General features: G+C 46.5%; 1 protein-coding gene across 2 annotated transcripts in view; it reads right to left on the bottom strand.

Annotated features, from left to right (window-relative positions):
• The window catches only part of LOC127577916 (ovochymase-2-like), a 39898-nt gene extending 26409 nt beyond the window's left edge, over window positions 1–13489 (bottom strand). Inside the window, exons 1-3 of one of the 2 annotated variants that reach the window (XM_052029592.1) lie at window positions 13271–13489; window positions 8681–8790; window positions 5282–5373 (exon numbers count right to left, since the gene is read on the bottom strand). In XM_052029592.1, the coding sequence (XP_051885552.1) occupies window positions 5282–5373; window positions 8681–8790; window positions 13271–13364 (296 nt within the window). In that variant the 5' untranslated portion in view covers window positions 13365–13489. The remainder of the gene's footprint in view (window positions 1–5281; window positions 5374–8680; window positions 8791–13270) is intronic. The other variant, XM_052029593.1, reaches the window with a different exon arrangement.
• Between the last annotated feature and the right edge of the window lie 3812 nt (window positions 13490–17301).

Raw genomic sequence — 17301 nt, 5'->3', positions numbered from 1 at the left:
ATACGATGAGTGTTTGTCGGCTCTTGGACTGTACTCACTGGAGTACAGAAGAATGAGAGGGGACCTCATAGAAACATTTCGAATGTTGAAAGGACTGGACAGAGTAGATGTGGCCAAGCTGTTTCCCTTGGTGGGTGAGTCCAGGACCAGAGGGCACAGTCTTAGAATTAGAGGGTACAGGTTTAAAACAGAGATGAGGAGAAATTTCTTTAGCCAGAGGGTAGTGAGTTTATGGAATTCTTTGCCATGTACAGCAGTGGAGGCCCGATTATTGGAGGCATTTAAGGAGGAGGTAGATATCTAATTGGTCAAGGTATCAAGGGATATGGGGATAAGGCCAGAAATTGGGGCTAGAAAGGAATATTTTTCTTCTTTTTTTTTCTTCTTTTTTTCCCTTTAGCTCATGGGGCAGACTTTTTTCCCCCATTTCTCATTTCTTTTTCCCCTTTTCCCTTTCTTTTCCCTGGAGCAGACTCGAAGGGCCGAATGGCCTACTTCTGCTCCCTTGTCTTGTGATCTTGTGATTCCACGGTCCACTGCCCTCTCCTACCGGATTCCTCCTCCTCCAGCCCTTTGCCTCTTCTACCGATCACCTCTCAGTTATTACATATTCCTCCCCCCTACCCCACCCACCTACCTTCCCCCCCTCACCTGAACTCACCTCTCCCCTGCCTGCGTGTGCTCCTCCCCCTCCCCCCACCTTCTTATTCTGGCTTCTGCCCTCTTCCTTTCCAGTCCTGATGAAGGGGTTCAGCCCGAATCATCGTCTGATTATTTCCCTCCGCAGATGCCGCCTGACCTGCTGAGTTCCTCTTGCACTATGTGTGTATCGCTCCAGGTTCCTGCATCTGCAGGATTTTTTTTTCGCAACTCCAATGTCTCTGGGCTATGGGAGGGAACGGGAGAACGTGCAAACTCCACACAGACAGCGCCCGAGGGCAGGATCGAACCTTTGTCTCTGGTGCAGTGAGGCAGCAGCTCCACCAGCTCCGCCCCTGTTCTGTCAATCCTCGATCCACACTCCACCCAGATCTGTGACTCACTGCAACAAACACTGTTCGAGAACTTGGCCTTGCTTGTCAGGGCCTTGGAATGAGACTCCCCTCCTTATAACCATCCCTGTCCCCACTGCACCCCAACTCCCCACCATTATCCCCACCCACCCATTCCCATCTCCCCCTTGTCGGCACGGTAGTGTAGCGGTTAGCATAACGTTATTACAGTGCCAGCGACCCGGGTTCAATTCCGGACACTGTCTGTAAAGAGTTTGTACGTTCTCCCCGTGTCTGCATGAGTTTCCTCCGGGTGCTCCGGTTTCCTCCCACATTCCAAAGACGTACGGGTTAGGAAGTTGTGGGTGTGCTACGTTGGCGCCGGAAGCATGGCGACACTTGCGGGCTGCCCCCAGAACACTCGCTGCAAAAGATGCATTTCGCTGTGTGTCTTGATGTGCACGTGACTAATAAAGATATCTTAACACTTCCCCACATCATGGGCATACAGCATGGAAGTAGGCATTTCGGCCCATCGAGTCCCCACTTTTGCGTAGAGTGTTCTGGGGGCAGCCCGCAAGTGTCGCCACGCTTCCGGCGCCAACGTAGCATGCCCACAACTTCCGAACCCATACGTCTTTGGAATGTGGGAGGAAACCGGAGCACCCAGAGGAAGCCCAGGCAGACACGGGGAGAACGTACAAGCTCCTTACAGACAGCGGCCAGATGAACCCGGGTCACTGGCACTGTAATAGCATTACACTAACTGCTACACTACCGTGCTGCACATTACTCGCTTTGGTGAGTAAAATCGGAAAAAAAGTGGGGAACATATTTTACACAGTGGGGAAGTAACAAAGTGGAGACACAGGAGACGGCAGATGCCAGAATCTGGAGCAACAAACAATCTGCTGGAGGAACTCAGTGGGTCGAGCAGCATCTGTGGGGGGAGATGGACAGTTAATGTTTCAGGTTGAGACCCTACATCTGGACCTGCTGTCGTACAGAGGGATCCAGGAGACACAACAACATATGGAGGCAAATGGGGCTGTTGGTCTTCAATGTGAAAAGGCTGGAGCACAGAAGTAAAGATGTTCTGTTGAGATTACACCTCATGTGGTGCACTAGATGCAGTTTTGGTACCTAAAAAGGGATTTACTGGAGTCAGTACAATGCAGGTTTACGAGAATACTTTCTGAGGTGATGGAATTGTCCTCTGAGGGTAGATTGAGGAAGACTGTCTGATACTCGCTGGGTTTTAGAAGAATGAGCTAGGTAATGTTAGAGATCTTGAGCAGTACAAGGCTAAAAGGAAAGAACTTAAGAAAGAGATTAGGAGAGCCAGAAGGGGACATGAGAAGACCTTGGCGGGCAGGATTAAGGAAAACCCCAAGGCGTTCTACAAGTATGTGAAGAGCAAGAGGATGAGATGCGAAAGGATAGGGCCTATCAAGTGCAGCAGTGGGAAAGTATGTATGGATCTGGAAGAAATAGCAGAGGTACTTAAAGAGTACTTTATGTCAGTATTCACCACGGAAAAAGATCCGGGGGATTGTAGTGGGGACTTACAGTGGCCTGAAAAGCTTGAGAATGTAGATATTAGAAAAGAGGTGGTGCTGAAACTTTTGGAAAGCATCAAGTTAGATAAGTCGCCAGGACCAGATGAGATGTACCCCAGGTTGCTGTGGGAGGTGAGGGATGAGATTGCAGAGCCTCTGACGATGAGTTTTGCATCGTCGATGGAGACGGGAGAGGTTCCGGAAAATTGGAGGGTTGCAGATGTTGTTCCCTTATTCAAGAAGGGGAGTAGGGATAGCCCAGGAAATTATATGTCAGTGAGTCTTACCTCAGTGGTTGGTAAGCTGATGGAGAAGATCCTGAGGGGCATGATTTATGAACATTTGGAGAGGTATAACATAATTAGAAATGGTCAGCATGGCTTTGTCAAGGGCAGGCCCTGTCTTACGAGCCTGATTGAATTTTTTGAGGATGTGACTGAGCATATCAATGAAAGGAGAGCAGTAGATGTAGTGTATATGGATTTCAGCAAGATGTTTGATAAGGTACCCCATGCAAGGCTTATGGAGAAGGTAAGGAGACAAGGGGACATTGCAGTGTGGATCCAGAACTGGCTGGCCCACAGAAGGCAAAGAGTGGTTGTTGAAGGGTCGTATTCTGAGTGGAGGTCGGTGACCGGTGGTGTAGCTCAGGGGTTTGTACTGGGACCCTTACTATTTGTGATTTTTATAAACAACCTGGATGAGGAAGTGGAGGGGTGGGTTAGTAAGTTTGCAGATGACACGAAGGTTGGGGTTGTTGTGAATAGTTTGGAGGGCTGTCAGAGGTTACAGGGGGACATAGATAGGATGCAGAGTTGGGCTGAGAAGCGGCAGATGCAGTTCAACCAAGATAAGTGTGAAGTGGTTCATTTTGATAGGTCAAATATATTGGTGGAATATAGTATTAATGGTAGGACCCTTGGCAGTGTGGAGGATTAGAGGGATTTTGGGGTCCAAGTCCATAGGACGCTCAAAGCGGCTGCGCAGGTTGACTCTGTGGTTAAGAAGGCATATGGTGTATTGTCCTTCATCAATCGGGGAATTGAATTTAGGAGCCATGAGGTTTTGTTGCAGCTATATAGGTCCCTGATCAGACCTCACTTGAAGTATTGTGCTCAGTTCTGGTCACCTCACTACAGGAAAGATGTGGAAGCCATAGAGAGGGTGCAGAGGAGGTTTACAAGGATGCTGCTTGGAATGCGGAGCATGTCTTATGAAAGCAGGTTGAGGGAACTCGGCCTTTACTCCTTGGAGAGACGGAGGATGAGGGGGGACCTGATAGAGGTGTATAAGATGATGAGAAGTATTGATCGGGTAGATAGTCAGAGGCTTTTCCCCAGGGCTGAATTGGTGGCCACAAGAGGACATAGGTTTAAGGTGCTGGGGAGGAGATATAGAGGAGATGTCAGGGGTAAGTTTTTTACTCAGAGAGTGGTGAGTGTGTGGAATGGGCTGCCGGCAACGGTGGTGGAGGTGGATATGATAGGGTCTTTCAAGAGACTGTTAGACAGGTAAATGGAGCTGAGTAAAATAGAGGGCTATGGGTAAGCCTAGTAATTTCTAGGGTTGAGACATGTTCGGCACAGCTTTGTGGGCCGAAGGGCCTGAATTGTGCTGTAGGTTTTCTATGTTTCTATGTTTCTATAAAAGATTAGAACATAGAACAGCACAGGAACAGGCCCTTCGGCCCACAATGTTGTGCCAAACCAATTAAACTCATGACGCCTAATTAAACTAATCCCTTCTGCCTGCACGTGGTCCATATCCCTCCATTCTCTGCACATCCACGTCTAACTAAGAGCCTCTTAAATGCCTCTATCGTATCTGCCTCCACCCCCACCCCTGGCAGCGCATTCCAGGCACCCACCACTTTCTGTGTAAAAAAACTTGTCCCGCACACCTCCTTTGAATTTACCCCTCTGACTATAAATGCATGCCCTCCGGTATTAGACATCACGACCCTGGGAAAAAGATACCAGCTCTCTACTCTATCTATGCCTCTCATAATTCTATAAACTTCCATCAGGTCTCCCCTCGGCCTCTGCCACTCCAGAGAAAACAGCCCAAGTTTGTCCAACCTCTCCTCATGGCACATGCCCTCTAATCCTGGCAGCATGGAAAGAAACTTCTTCACTGAGAGGGTGGTGTCAGAGGCTGTGGAGCCTCAGTTGTCGAGCATATTCAAATAGATTTTACAAAACAAAAGGGATACAGGGTTGAAGTGAGAAAGTGAGCAAGCCGTGTCCAGGCCCAGAATGCCTATTCCAGGTGTGATTTCTTATGTCCTTTGGATATTTTTGTGGGTTTCCAGAGGAAGGCGCCCATTCTTCCTGCCTCATCCCTCATGTAATTCCATCCAGGTGTTCAAGAGCAGCATGGAATCACAGCACCACGTACCTTGGGGAAGTGTAGCTGGGAGGATTTAGCAGGAGGAAAGGTCAATAAATCAATAAACAGGATAAAAGGCAAACGTCTAACCATCTAATCCTCAAATACAGTCAGTGACTGAGTCTCCACGGATTCTGGGATAGAGACACCCAACAGCTCTGTGCAGATGTCTCCCCTCAGCTACGTCCTAAATGGCTGACCCATATCTGGAGACTAATCACCAGGCAATAGAGCAACAAGGGAAGACTTATAATAAACAAATTCCAAAGTTATTTATTGATCTAAATTGACTGTTTTCAATGAAAAGTCAATGATCAGAAGGTGGCCTCTCTGGGTCAGTACCTGTCCCGAATGCAGTGAGCGGCCGTTAACACCCACTTTGCACTGATAATTGTCCCTCCACAGTAATGCACCTTACGTCGTTTCAAAGACACCTGTAGAAGAACGTTAAGTTTAATGCCTTGAAGATTAGCATTTTGTAGCAGCAGCATAGTACATTACTAACATAAGTTAACATAGACTTCAATTAACATAAATTGCACGTAACTTACACAACAACATAAACCAAAATGAATATAATGACACTAGTGAAAGTTGAGAGAAAGATAGAAGTATTTTTCCGAGGTAGTATTAAGGTTTTTCAGGTCGGTTCAAGAAGCGAGAACTTGAAGATAACAGAATGTGGGGAGAGTACACAGACCCGTACAACACAAACATAGCACATTGAGTCTCAACACCAGGACATTCAGACTCAAAGCTCACAACTCCAGCACACTGAGGTCCAACGCACTGGGATTCAACACACTGGCACCCAACACAGTGAGACCCACCACACTGAGACCCAACACACTGGGACCCATCACTCTAACAACACCACACTGACACCCACCACTACACTGAACCCAAACACACCATCCACTGATACACTGAACCCCACCAGGATGAACAATAATGCACAAAACCCCACCTTCCTATGGAGCCATCTACCTGTCAACACTGATGGGACTGGAGTCAGGTGTAGCACAGGCTCGGTAAGGATGACAGATTTCCTTCCCTGAAGGACATTAGTCAGCCACATGTGTTTTTTAACAATCCAATAGAGTCATGGTTACTTTTACCGGCCTTTCTTTTTTTTGAAAAAAACAGATTTGTATGGTAATTTAAATTAAATTTCCCTTGCTGTTTTGGTGGGATCTTTGGGTCTCCAGAATTCTAGCTACTAATCCAGTAATCCAATCATTACAGGATCGTGTCCTTTCCATTCCTCCCACCTCCTGTCTATCTCTGTATTCTCTAAACCCACTGTTTGTGGCCACACCTTCATTTCTTTCAGGCCGTAAACTTTGCAGCCCCATCCCTAATCCCTTCCGACTGTCTCGCTCTCTCTTCTTCGAAATTTCCTCCAACCCCACCTCTTCACCTGAAGCCTAACGTCTCTTTCAATAACATATCAAAATATACAGTGCTGGAAACACCCGACACAGACAGCACCTGAGAAGAGAGAATCAGAGCTAATGTTTCAAGTCGATGAGAAATCTACATTAACTCTGTTACTCACTCCACAAATGCAGCCTGATCTGCTGAGCATTCCTATTCTTATTTCAGCTCTTCTACATTTTAATTTGTACCAAGCTCCTTTCCCCAAGTATCTATCAACATGTAAGCAGTTCTTTCTCAGCTACATTTTAAATCTATTTTACAGACAATCAACTTCAACTTCCCCAAAATACTCCAAAGTAACATCCAAGATTTGCTCACCTGTGCTGTTTAATAGTTGCCATATGCTGAAATGTACTGGCAGCTGGTAAACGGGATGAGTAGGGACGGGTATTTGATGGGAGGCATGGTCATGGTGGGGTGAGGGTCCTGGTCCTATGATCTATGATGACCCCTTAACAAAGCCCCAGCAAGTTAAAATGATAGCACCTCCTTTACAAATGGGATATCACAAGCAGGTTTAATGGGCGAAATGGTCATCTCCTTTCCCTGTTCAAGTAGATTTTTTTTAGGCTCAAACTTAATCCCTTTCCTCAATCACTAGTTGGTCTATAATCTCTTCTACACCACTTCAAACATGAATGATTCAAGCTCCTGAAGCAAAGTAATTGGATGAACTCGAGCAATCTATGAGCTTCCCCTTTATATCATCTCACAGGACCTTTCATTGGATGATCTTTTCAGCAGCATCCGTAGAACATAGAACACTACAGCACAGTACAGGCCCCTCGGCCCACAATGTTGTGCCGACATTTTATCCTGCTCTAAGATCTATCTAACCCTTTCCTCCCACATAGCCCCCCATTTCTCTATCATTCATGTGTCTATCTAAGAGCCTCTTAAATGTCCCTAATGTATCTGCCCCCACAACCTCTGCCGGCAGTGTGTTCCATGCACCCACCACTCTCTGTGTAACTTATCCCTGACATCCCCTTTATACCTTCCTCCAATCACCTTAAAATTATGCCCCCTCGTGTTAGCCATTGTCGCCCTGGGAAAAAGTCTCTGACTGTCCACTCGATCTATGCCTCTTATCATCTTGTACACCTCTATCAAATCACCTCTCATCCTCCTTCTCTCCAAAGAGAAAAGCCCGAGCTCACTCAACCTATCCTCATAAAACATGCTCTCCAATCCAGGCAGCATCCTGATAAATCTCCTCTGCACCCTCTCTAAAGCTTAAACATCCTTCCTATAATGAGGCGACCAGAACTGAACACAATACTCCAAGCGTTGTCTAACAAGAATTCTATAGAGCTGCAAAATTACCTCGCAGCTCTTGAACTCAGTACCTTGACTAATGAAGGCAAACACACCATACGCCTTCTTAACAACCCTATTGACCTACGTGGCAACCTTAAGGGTTAATTTGGAGCATAGATAGGGTGAATGCACTCAATGTTCTTCCCAGCGATGGGGAATCAAGAACAAGAGGGCATAGGTTTAAGGTGAGAGGGGAGAGATTTAATAGGAACCTGAGGGGCAATTTTTTCACACAGAGGGTGGTGCGTATATGGAACGAGCTGCCAGAGGAAGTGCTTGAGGCAGGTACAATAACAACTTAAAAGACAGTTGGACAGGTACATGGATTGGAAAGGTTTAGAAGCTTATGGGCTGAACACGGGCAAATGGGACTAGCTTGGATGAGGCATCTTGGTCGGCATGGACCAGTTGGGCCAAAGGGCCTGTTTCTGTGCTGTATCACTCTATGACTCTATGACTATGACTAAGAGCCTGTCATGATATCTCAGCCAGCAATTTGACACAGGTTCAGGCACTGCTTCAGAACAATGTCGAGAATAATCAAAGACCCCACCCACCCCGGACATTCTCTCTTCTCCCCTCTCTCATCGGGCAGAAGATACAAAAGCCTGAAAGCACGTACCACCAGGCTCAAGGACAGCTTCTGTTATAACACTATTGAATGGTCCCCTAGTACAATAAGATGGACTCTTGACTTCACAATCTACCTCGTTATGGCCTTGCACCTTATTGTCTGCCTGCACTGCACTTTCTCTGTAACTGCAACATTTTATTCTGCATTCTGTTATTGTTTTACCCTGCACTACATCAATGCACTGTGTAATGAATTGATCTGTATGAACAGTATGCAAGATAAGTTCTTCACTGTACCTCGGTACGTGACAATAATAAACCAATTCCAATTTCCATGGTGCCCATGTAACTCCACGAACCTCACCAACATACATTGAAGGCTTGCCCCATGGACTCAGTCTCACCTACCTGCCAAGGGTGTGCCCCAGGCTGCGACTCCTTGCCACCAACGATACGTTTCCACAAACCCAGCCAGTACTGGACCCCTCCCTCCTCAGGACGAACACCACACTTCACAACTTGGATGGAGAACAGACAAGAATCTTAGTTTCGCGCAGAGAACAAACTGCTGGAGGAACTCAGCGGGTCAGGCAGCATCTGTGGAAGCAAAGGGATAATCAACGTTTCCGGTTGGGAGCCTGCATCAGGACCAGGATTGGGACCAATCCTGATGCAGCATCCTGACCCAGAATGTTGACCATTCCTTTGCCTCCAAAGATGCTGCTCAACCCATTAAGTTCATGCAGCATTTTGTGTGTTGCTCCAGATTCCAACTGCAGTCTCCTGTGTCTCCAAATATACTTCTATCTTCAATGTGTCAGAACTCGAGGTAGTGCAAGTTAGCAAGCGTTGGGGCTACTTGTAGGCCAGTGCTCCAAACTATTTAGTGGAGATGTAATCTACTCAGCATCACAGCCTGGTACGGCAATTTCAATGCACAGGAACACAGGAGGCTGCAGAGAGTGGGGGACACAGCCCAGTCCGTCACGGGCACAGCCCTCCCCACCACTGACAGCATCTGCAGCAGGTGCTGCCTCAAGAAGGTGGCATCTATCATCAAGGATACCCAACATCTGGGCCATGCCATCTTCTCGCTGCTACCATCGGGCAGGAGGTACAGAAGCCTGAAGTCCCACACCACCAGGTTCAGGAACAGCTACTTCCCTTCAACCATCAGGTTCTTGAACCGACCTGCACAACCCTAACCCTACCTCAGCAACAGAACACTACGGACCTTCACTTGCACTGCCGTGGACTTATTTCTAATAGTGTTTTAGCACTAATGTTTGGTTTTGCACACTTTTTGTTTATTGTCTTGTATGATATATGTATAATTTATGTTCTGTGTGTTGTCTGTACCTACGTGCCTGTGATGCTGCTGCAAGCAAGTTTTCATTGGACCTGTACCTCACCGTACTTGTGCAAACGACAAAAATCTCGACAATAACAATGAGGATAACAAGTACAAAGTAATCAGTGCTCCCAGGAATCATCTTAAACACACCTTCCCCCAGCCCCAACCAAAATTACTACTGACTGGCACTGGGGTATTGAGGCATGGAGCCTTAGTCAGAAAGTCATAGAGTCATACAGGAAGGAGAGGGTGTGGAAGAGGTTCACCAGGATGCTGGGTCGATTAGAGGGTCTGAGCTATAAGGAGAGATTGGACAAACGTTAGTTGTTTTCTCTGGAACGTCGGAGGCTGAGGGGAGACCTGATAGAGGTGTTTAAGATTATGAGAGGCACAGGTAGGGTAGACAGTCAGAACCTTTTCCCCAGGGTAGGAATGTCAAACACCAGAGGACATGCTTTTAAGGTTGGAGGGTGGAAGTTTAACGGCGAAACGAGGGGCAAGTTTTTTACGCAGAGTGTGGCAGGTGCCTGGAATGAGTTACCAGGGGAAGTAGTGGAAGCAGGCAGTTTGGTGAAGTTTAAGAAGCTTTGACATAGACACATGAATATGAGGGTAATGGAGGGATACGGATGATACACGGGAGGAGGGCATTTAGTATAAACTGGCATCAAGATCGGCACAACATCGTGGGCCGAATGGCCTGTACTGTTCTGTGTTCCATGTTCTAAATTGTTGTTATCCCCTGCTGTTGTTGAAACAATGAACATTACTGTTGTGGTTTCTGTGTGGTACAGTTCGTCCTTAAATTGGAGAAATGTCACTTCCAAGACTATTACAGTCACAGGTTAAACTAATAGAGTGTGTGAAAGCCCTGAGCATGAACATAAAGAAAGTTAAAGCAAATTTACCTTCCAATACAAACTAAACCTCAAGTTTCTCTCTCACTAAGGTTAAACCAAGCAAACAAAGGAGATTTTATGCATGAATGCCCAACATAAGAGGAGATACGAGAGACAACGGATGCTGGAAGCTGGAGCAACACACAATCTGCTGGAGGAAGTCAGCAGGTCGAGCAGCATCTGTGGCGAGGAAGGAATTGTTGGTGTTTCAGGACAAGGCCCCGCATCAGGACTGAGAGCGGAGAGGGGAGGTGGCCGATAGGAGGGGAGGGATGAGGCAGAGGTTTGGTGGGTTATAGGTGGATTGAGGAGGGGTGAAAGATGACGGACAGATGGAGCCGGGGGGGGGAGGTGGAGGGGTGGAGGTGGGAGATAGATGCAGGTGGGCGATAGGTAGAAGGAAAGTAAGGGAAACGGAGCGAGGTGGGGTGGGGTGAGGAGGGAGGAGAGAAGGTACAGGTGGAGCCAGAGGACTGAGGGTAGTAAGCAGGAACACGAAGACCACCGGTGCTGGAATCTGATAAGTAACAGGTGATAATGGGAACCAGTAGGGGAGAGGTGAAGGGCAGATGAAACCAAACTGGTGAGGGTTTCCAGTGGGTGAAATGTGTGGGTGGTAGGTGGACGGGACCTGGAGGGGGAGGGGGATGAAATTGGGTGATGACGGGGGGAGCTGGAGGTGGATCAGAAGGAGGGGGGGGGCAACATAGGAGGTATGGGTTATCTGACACTAGAAAATTCATTGTTAATTCCATTCAGTGTTCACACCACAAAGGTCTAGATTGTGTTCCAGTGAGCACTAAGTGGTGGGGGCTTTCAGATTAGAGGACCCCTCACCCCGCTCAGTACCACTTAAAAGACAACATGCTACTGTTTTGATAATGAGTCGAAGAGTTTTCTCCAGCGTCCTTGGGTCTCATCACTAACGATATTGCTTCTGATGCATAGCTGCTAGTATAATACTGGGAAGGTCAAAGCCGTTTTGGGCACAACAAGCTCCAACAAACCCAATGATCTGTTTTTAGTGATGTCAAGATAAATACCTCTCCCTCAATGTCAACAAAACAAAAGAGTTGGTCATTGACTTCAGGAAGGCGGGGGGAAGGGGGCAGAGTACACGTCCCTGTCTATATCAATAGCACTGAGGAGAAGATAGTTGAGAGCTTCAAGTTCCAAGGTGTAAACATCACCAATAGATTGTGCTGGGTGACCACCTAGATGCTATGGCCAAGAAGGTGCATCAATGACTCTACTTCCTCAGAAGGATAAGGAATTTTGCCATGTCCCTGTTGAACCTCACCAATTGTTATAGATGTACCACAGAAAGCATCCTATCTGGATGCATCACGGCTTGGTACGGCAACTGCTCTGCCCAGGACCGCAAGAGACTGCAGAGAGTTGTGGACACAGCTCAGCACATCACGGAAACCAGCCTCCCCTCCATGGACTCTGTCTACACTTCTTGCTGCCTCGGAAAAGCAGCCAGCATAATCAAAGACCCCTCTCACCCCGGACATTCTCCACCCTTCCATTGGGCAGAAGATACAAAAGCCTGAAAGCACGTACCACCAGGCTCAAGGACAGCTTTTATCCCACTGTTATAAGACACTTGAACGGACCTCTTGTATGATAAAGATGAACTCCTGACCTCACAATCTACCTCGTCATGGCCTTTGCACCTTAATGTCTGCCTGCACTGCACTTTCTCTGTAACTGTAACACTATATTCTCCCTTCTGTTATTACTTTCCCTTGTACTACCACGATATACTGATGTGATGAAATGATCTGTATGGATAGCATGCAAAGTTTTTCACTGTGACAATAATAAACCAATTTCAATTCCAATATTTCCTCAGACAAAAATATTAGTGCCAGGACATCCTGCTCTTATCCAAATGGTCTCAAGGGATGCTATCGATGCCTCTGAAAGACAGGACATGTCCTCAGTTTAACATCCGGTAACTGGTAACAGGTTTATTATTGTCACATGTACCGAGATACAGATTTGTTTTGTATGCCATCCATACAGATCATTCCATACATCAGTACATTGAGGTAGTACAAGGGAAAACAATAACAGAATGCAGAATAAAGTGTTACAGTTACAGAAAAAGTGCAGTGCAGGCAGACAATAAGGTGCAAGGACATAACAAGATAGATTGGGAGGTCGAGAGTCCATCTTATCATACTAGGGGACCATCCAAGACTCCTTGGCATCAGTAAATGAAAATCAAAAATCAGCAGATGTTGGGAATCTGAAACAAAAGCAGAAAATACTGGAAACACTCGGCAGGTCAGGCAGCATCCGTGGAGAGAGAAACAGAGCCAATGTACCAGGGCAGAGACCCTTCATCGGTGTTGATGGTGCAAGGCCATTGACCTGAAACATTCATTCTGTTTCCCTTTCCACAGATGCTGCCTGACCTGCTGAGTGTTTTCAGCACTTTCTGCTTTTATTAACCTCCTTGTATCAACTAGATTGTTGTGATCAAGCCTTAGGACTGCGACTGGGACCAAAACATTCTGACTCAAAGGAGAGGGAAGGAGGCCATTTGGCCCATTGTTTGCCTTGATTGGGCTAGCACCCTGTTAAAATAGCAGTCAAAGGCGATGTTATTCGTACATTCAGTGTCAGACAATTTTGTGTTGACATTACATTATCCTTTCAAGTCACTGTAGCAGTAATAGTTAATTTCTTTTACTTTAATTATAAAAACGATTAAAGAACTAAACTCAGTCTTACCGTTCTGACTCTGCACTGCTTTCGAATCTGTGGCAGGACGGGAGGGAAACATTACGGCAATCAGGAAGACCTGGGCAAAAGTCCTCGGCATCATGGTCAGAATGGAGAGCGTGTGAGAGAGAGGGAGAGGGAGAGAAAGAGGGGAGAGAGAGCGACAGAGGGAGAGGGAGAGAGAGAGAGGGAAAGAGATCTACTGTTCTCCAGACAAGTACCAACAGGCGCTGCCCAGTTACTGTTTAACCAGGTTGGTTACAACTGATCGAGAGCAAGGAACTCTCGCTTGGATTTATAGTGGAAGATGATTCATTACAAAGGTTACACAAGGAAGCATAAATCGCATCATTGCTTTTTACACAGCTCCAGTGAGACACTTTGAATTCCTGGGGACTGGAAGTGATAACAGATGTCAATCTCTCTTGTCCCAGAGTCACACCGAGGACGAAATGGACACAGAGTCACACAGCACAGAAGCAGGCCCTTCAGCCCAACTGGTCCATGCCGACCAAGATTCCCATCCAAGCTAATCCCATTTGCCAGCATTTGGCCCAGAACCTTCTAAATCTTTCCAATCCATATACCTGACAGTTGGTCTTTTAAAAGTTGTTAGTGTACCTGCCTCAACCACTTCCTCTGGCAGCTCGTTCCACATACATACCACCATCTGGGTAAAAAAGTTGCCCCTCAAGTTCCTATTAAATCTCTCCCCTCTCACCTTAAACCTATGCCCTCTAGTTCTTGATTCCCCAAACCTGGGAAAAAGACTGTGTGTATTTAACTGAGAGTACACCAACCACCTACCTATACAATACTCATACATGGATATATTCAGTATATAGAGAATTCGGTAAGTCATGTTGCGGCTGTATAAAACTTTGGTTGGACCACATTTGGAATTTTGTGTGCAGTGCTGGTCACCCCATTACAGGAAGATTTGGAGGGTGCAGAAGAGGGTCACCAGGATGCTGCCTGGATTGGAGAGTATTAGCTGTAAGGAGAAGTTGGACAAACTTGGGTTGTTTTCTCTGGAGCGCCAGAGACTGAGGGGAGACCTGATAGAAGTTTGTAAAATGATGAGAGGCAGAGGTAGGGTAGACAGTCAGAGTCTTTCTCCCGGGGTAGAAATGTCAAATACTAGAGGGCATAGGTTTAAGGTGAGGGGGGGGGGGAAAGTTTAGAGGATTTGGGTAGAGCAAGTTTGTTTTATGCAGACAGTGGGAGGTGCCTGGAACATGCAGCAAGTGAAGATAATAGAAGCAGATATGATAGTGGTGTATCAGAGACATTTAGACAGACACATGAACAGGCAGGGAATGGAGGGGTACAGACCATGTGCAGGCAGATGGGATTAGTTTAAATTGGTATCATGGTCGGCACAGACATGGTGGGCCGAAGGGCCTGTTCCTGTGTTGTACTCTTCTATGTTCTAGTGTCTTTTCTTGTCTGTGTCATCCACTCAAAGTGGGAGCTCTGTGCACACAACCCATCGATACAGAAGTTTTATACATATACTCTTGAGGAGTCTCTGACCTGAATCGTTCACTCTACTCCTCTCTCCACAGATGCTGCCTGACCTGCTGAGTGGTTAGTTTTGTTCTATACGTAGGTCTCCCCCTGAAGAACGTAACATCAATTCTGGAAGATGGAATTCAGGTCTGGGTGATAAATAATTTCAGCATGAATGTTTGTTGCTCAGTTATCCAACATTCCCAACTTCCAAAGGTGGCTGTTGACAATTCACATTTACATATCGCCCTTGCGGGGATTATCAAGCCAAGTTGGTCACAGAAAGAGGAATCAAGGAAGGTGAGAAGTTGTTTGGTTACAGAGATAAGTTTTAAGGACTGAAGAGAGAGTGGCAGAGAGGTTTAGGAAGAAAATTCCAGAGCTCAGATCCCAGGCAGCTGATGGCAGGGACTGCAGTTTGGAACGACGGGAAGCTGGGATTTCCAAGAGACCAAAATTGGAGGAAGAGTGTCAGCTCAGTGTTGTAGGGATGGCAGAGGTTCCAGGGGTAGGGAGAGGGAAAGGCCATGGAGAGAGTTGAAAGCAAATTCTTGGTGTTACTAAGTCAGGTCCCAACCCCGATAGACAATGAATTGCTTTGGAAATCATCAGAATAAAATTTAAACTCAAAACTACAAAACACACCGAGGAAAGTGATGAGCAAAACTGGGACAAACTGAAGCAACAAAGGAGTGGGGATTTCTGAGACACCAGCACAGTGATTCACCTTTCAATAGGAACTTGTCGTCATTGTCCCCCACTGGGACCGATCTGACACAGAAAGGTTATAAAACCCCTCACCCACTGTTAGGCAGTTTAATTCTGCAGGAAATCTGAAAGAGCTTCACGTGGGGAAATTGTGAGTTTCTTTTATTCAAACTGAAATAGTCACAGCTTGACCACAGGGCTCTTACTTCATTCAAGCAATAAAAGCATTGTGCAATGTGGAGACTTCATCCATTCCCAAACCTTTGTCCGCTCACTCTTGTTAACAGAGCTGCCCTGTAGGTGGAGGGACACCAGCTATTATGTTAACTCACTCCAGGCCAACCTTCTCTCATCAGGCACTACACCAGTGTTCAATCTCCCCTTCCTCTCCAAAGCCCCTGAACACAATGACAGCCCCCATTAAACACACACAGACATTAATAAGCCAGTCATCCCCTTGCCCTCAACTGCCTGGGACCCAAGTTCTGGAATCCCCCCCTTAATCTTGTTTGCCTCTCACTCCTTATAGAACATAGAACAGTCCAGCACAGGAACAGGCTCTTCAGCCCACAATGTTGTGTTGAACTAATTTAACTAGTAATTAAATACCTAACTAAACTAGTCCCTTCTGCCTACACAATGTCTACATCCCTCCATTCTCTGCACATTCATGTGCCCGTCTAAGAGCCTCTTAAACTCCTCTATCGTATCTGCCTCCACCACCACCCCTGGGAGCCCGTTCCAGGCACCCATCAATCTCTGTGTAAAAAACTTGCCCTGCACATCTCCTTTGAACTTACCCCCTCTCACTTTAAATGCATACCCTCTAGTATTAGACATTTCAACGCTGGGAAAAAGATACCAGCTGTCTATTCTATCTATGTCTCACATAATCTTAGAAACTTCTATCAGGTCTCCCCTCAGCCTCCACCGCTCCAGAGAAAACAAGTTTGTCCAACCTCTCCTCATAGCTCATGCCCTCTAATCCAGGCAGCATCCTGGTGAACCTCTTCTGCACCCTCTCCAAAGCCTCCACATCCTTCCTGTAATGGGGCGACCAGAATTGAACGCAATACTCCAGATGCAGATTAATAAAGTTTAATAAAGCTGCAACATAACTTCCTGACTCTTGAACTCAGCGCCTCAACTAATAAAGGCAAGCATGCCGTATGCCTTCTTTACCACCTTACCAACCTGTGTAGGTTTTTCAGGGAGCTATAGACTTGGAACACAAGATCTCTCTGTACATCAACACTATTAACAGTCTTGCCATTAACAGTGTAGTGTCCCTTTCCATTTGATCTCCCGAAGTGCAACACCTTACACTTGGCCGGATTAAACTCCATCTGCCATTTCTCCGCTCATATCTGGAACTGAGCTATATCCCGCTGTGTCCTTCAGCAATCTTCTACACTATCCACAACACCATCAATCTTTGTACTGTCTCATTTAAAGCTGTCCTTAAATTCTTTGATCAAGCAATTGCTCACCCTTCCCCAATACCTCTTAATGAAACCAACCTGATTTGATATGGAATGCTTTGGGATGTTCTAAGGCACCATATAAATGTGAATTGTTACCTGCAGCCGCCTTTGAAAGATGGGAGTTGTGGATGAAGGGTAACTGAGCGACAAACCTCCGTGGTGACAGCCAACACCTGCTCTGCTGTTCAATATGATCTCCAAAAGATCTGTCAATCAATACACTCAGCGATTGAACACTACAGAGAAAATAATTCCAAGGATTCACAGTTCTCTGCAGGAAGGAATCTGGCCACATTAAATTGTTTTGGCATTGTGCTCCTGTTTCCAGAGTCTACA

Source organism: Pristis pectinata, chromosome 14 (genome assembly GCF_009764475.1).
Source record: "Pristis pectinata isolate sPriPec2 chromosome 14, sPriPec2.1.pri, whole genome shotgun sequence".
Classification (NCBI taxonomy): Eukaryota; Metazoa; Chordata; class Chondrichthyes; order Rhinopristiformes; family Pristidae; genus Pristis; species Pristis pectinata.
This window is presented reverse-complemented; position numbering and strand designations above follow the sequence as displayed.